This window comes from Abramis brama, assembly GCF_963993115.1.
Source record: "Abramis brama genome assembly, chromosome: 25".
Taxonomy (NCBI): Eukaryota; Metazoa; Chordata; class Actinopteri; order Cypriniformes; family Leuciscidae; genus Abramis; species Abramis brama.
In genome coordinates, this window is record NC_139987.1 from 10,237,763 (window position 1) to 10,241,554 (window position 3,792).

The 3,792-nt window shown below is 37.8% G+C and overlaps 1 protein-coding gene across 1 annotated transcript; it reads left to right on the top strand.

Moving 5' to 3' along the window:
• The first annotated feature begins 2,285 nt into the window (after positions 1 to 2,285).
• On the top strand, positions 2,286 to 3,582 carry tcimb (transcriptional and immune response regulator b). The gene has a single exon (XM_084104625.1). The coding sequence runs from the start codon at positions 2,912 to 2,914 to the stop codon at positions 3,209 to 3,211; it is 300 nt and encodes a 99-aa protein (XP_083960751.1). The 5' UTR covers positions 2,286 to 2,911; the 3' UTR covers positions 3,212 to 3,582.
• Positions 3,583 to 3,792: the final 210 nt, after the last annotated feature.

Sequence of the window (3,792 nt, forward strand, 5' to 3'; positions counted from 1 at the left end):
AAACCATGACGTCTTAGTGTATTACCAACAGTAACCTTGGAAACGGTGGTCCCAGCTCTTTTCAGGTCATTGACCAGCTCCTCCCGTGTAGTTCTGGGCTGATTTCTCACCTTTCTTAGGATCATTGAGACCCCACGAGGTGAGATCTTGCATGGAGCCCCAGTCCGAGGGAGATTGACAGTCATGTTTAGCTTCAGTGGACCTTTTTGTCACCAAGCTGCTTGGCAATTTAGCCCCCGTAGCCCTTTCCAGCCTTGTGGAGGTGTACAATTTTGTCTCTAGTGTCTTTGGACAGCTCTTTGGTCTTGGCCATGTTAGTAGTTGGATTCTTACTGATTGTATGGGGTGGACAGGTGTCTTTATGCAGCTAACGACCTGAACCCAATAGAAAATCTTTGGAGGGAGCTGAAAGTCTGGATTGCCCAGCGACAGCCCCGAAACCTGGAAAGTGGGCCAAAATCCCTGCTGCAGTGTGTGCAAACCTGGTCAAGAAGTACAGTAAACGTATTATCTCTGTAATTGCAAACAAAGGTTTCTGTACCAAATATTAAGTTCTGCTTTTCTGATGCATCAAATACTTATGTCATGCAATAAAATGCAAAGATTTTCTTGATTTTTTTTGTTTTAAATTCCGTCACTCACAGTTGAAGTGTACCTATAAAAATTACAGACTTCTACATGCTTTCTAAGTGGGAAAACCTGCAAAATCGGCAGTGTATCAAATACTTGTTCTCCCCACTGTATATATAATTATAATTATTTTATTTATTTATTTTCAAACTGGTTGTTGGAAATGACAATAATACAGTGACAATACAGGCTATAGGGTTATTTTGGTGACTGTACATTGTCATTGATTTTACTTATTATAAATACAATTTTAGCAGTATTTTTTTTACCTTACAAGTCTTTTTAAAATAAAAATGTTATACTTTGATATACTCCATAATTAATTGTTAAATTAAGTATAATTGAAATATAGAATTTTTCACTTACAGTTAGCAGGTTTTTACTGTATTTTTATTTTGTTAACTACATATTGACACATTTTAACACTTAAAAAAAAAAAAAAATGTATGGAGTCCTAAATTCATATAAGTCTTTCTTAAAAAGCTTTCATGGCATGGTGTACTCGTTTCATGGCACATGCACTATAATGCATGCATGGAACAAGTACGATCATGCGGAAAGAACAATCAGTTCTTATTTCTGAACATTATCTCATAAAATGAGAGAGTTGCATGTTGTTCTTCATTCCCAAACCAGCATCACCGATGAGATCTAGCATTCTGCCCAATGAAACAGCTCGTTTACTATGTTATGTCCTACAGGAGGAAGACAAGTGCTAAAATATTTAAAGTTTTTGCTGAAATTTTAAAGAACTCTAGTCATTTTCATAAAGTTTGAAGGTGAATGTCATGCAGGTACTTCCCAGATGACATAAAACATTTAAATGTTAAACTTGTAAAGATGAAATCATCTGAACTAAGCAAGTGGTCTCACCCTTTGTGTCCCCTCATCATCAATAAAACAGATAGTATGACAAAATACACTGGAGATACTTACAACTTCTCTAAAGCAAAAACTTGAGTTATGCTTCTATTCTTTCGAGTATTATATAACCTAGTCATAATTTAGATATAATCACATATGATTATAATAACACACTTCCTTTACAGTTTAGACATTATTAATCTTTCTTTCACCACGGTCGCTTGACTTCAACCATCAGCATCAATACGACAACTTTTTCAGTTTTTATCTAAAAAACATTTTCCCAGACCGTCTGAGTTAGAATAATTTATAAGAGCACAATTATACGCATAATGATGCTTTAAATGTGGACTGAGTTTACCTGTTCGCCATGATGACGTTTAATCTCCTTGACAGTCTTTATAGTCCCATTTTGCCATTTGTTAGCTACCACCTTTTTCAAGACACATTACACCTTTAAAAAAATTGGGCAGCCTAATACTGATGTATTTTGTGTTGTAGAATAAATCGTGAAAGTGTCTTGAGCTTGAATCCGTTTTTATTTTAAAATGTATTTATTTGAATTTTACATTTTAATTATTTAATTACTTAATAGCTTTTCATTAAACTCCCGAACCCCCAGTTCCTTCATGAATGCCAGTTTGGGAAGCCCTGACAATGTAATATTTAATGCACTTCATGTTGTTGAAAAAAAAAAGGAATAGCCTATGTTTTCCTTCTCTTTGTATTTTTAGGCCTATCAGTATTCCTATTCAAATCGATGTGATAACGATTTGGGTAAAAAATAAATAAATCAATAAATAGTCAGATTATATTACTTTAAACATGTAATGTAATGGATTACGTTACTAACTACAATTTTTGTCATGTAGCCTATAATTTGGATCCCGTAACCCGACTTCAATTTGTTAGTAGCCTAATCTACCCAGCAGCAACACAAATTATAACACAATTATAGTAGGATATATTAATATGTAGGCCGAATTATATTACTATAAATTCTTGTAAATAAATAAATAACTGCATAGCCTAATGTAGCCTAATTGATGGCACTACCCTTGTGAGGAAACAGGCTACATTGCTATTCCATTGTGGCTGTAGCAGAACTTAGCATACTGTCATAAGCCAATTTAGCTCATCTAAATCTGTTAGACAAAGTTGAACTGAAATTAACAGAAGTTACTCATCTTTGCGTCAGAGCAGTTCCCAGTCCCCCCCCCCCCCCCCCCCCCCCCCACCCCCCCTAAAGTTGGGCGTTCACTAACCGACCATGTGACGTCACCTCTAAAGGGAATTCTGGCTCAGTCAGTCAGTCCCCTATAAAACCGGCTGTTATCTCCAATGCTGGAGTCACTGAGCACACCCGCTGCTAACAGACACAGGACATATCGCAAAACTGTCTTTTCTATCTAACGACATGTCTTCATACGCGTCTTCAGACTCGCGTCGCGTCAGTCCCGCCATCGGCGTCAAATTCGACACGGCGCACCGCAAGAAAGCGTCGCCGAACATCTTTGAGAACATCAACCAGGACGTGTTGGTGAAACTCTTCGAGAAAGCAGGAGACCTGAAGGCGGTGGAGAGAGCCAGGAGCATCCTCACGCTGCAGCAGGATCCCGAGGGAATCTCCAAAGCGCTTATGGCTCTTCAGCAGGACAAGAAGGACAAATATATGCTTATTACTGGACTGACGCGCCAGTCGCTGAAGTTTCGTTGAGAGAAGTTTTCGTCGGGAAACTGCATATGTGTGCACAGATAAAAAAGACCGTGAGGACTCGGCACACATGCTGGAGGCTGGTGTTCTTCAAGACTTCGTGCTGAACTTGAGATGGTGTCCTCCTACCAGAGTCATGTTGGTGTGCTGTGAAAATAAAGAGCTTGTCCAGTGACTGACCTGAAGTTTGAGCCTGAAGACACCCGAGTGACACGTTGATGCTTCTTGACGCACCATGAAGAACATTTGAAGTATGGACTGATGCCATGGGCGAAATTTGATTATGAAGAGATTCAGTAACGTTAGGCCTATCAGCAATGTCTATTGCAATGTTTTTAAAAAAAATGTTTTTTAATAAAATAATCTCATGAGTATTTTTTTCTTTTTTCTTTTCCTTGTCACTTTATGAGTCAACACTGTCAGGTAAATGTGTAAATATGCCTATTTATTATATTGCTAAAACGAGCATTTAGTTCAGCGAATGAGGGTGGTTTCAAAATAGTGTTTAGCTCCATCTTTTAAATTTAGTGTCAACAAAACGGCTGTTGGCTATTTTGTCATGCATTAACTCCATAAATCCGTAC

Bases quoted from the DNA above. Each gene is read 5' to 3' on its own strand.
- tcimb (XM_084104625.1), top strand. From the start codon at position 2,912: ATGTCTTCATACGCGTCTTCAGACTCGCGTCGCGTCAGTCCCGCCATC.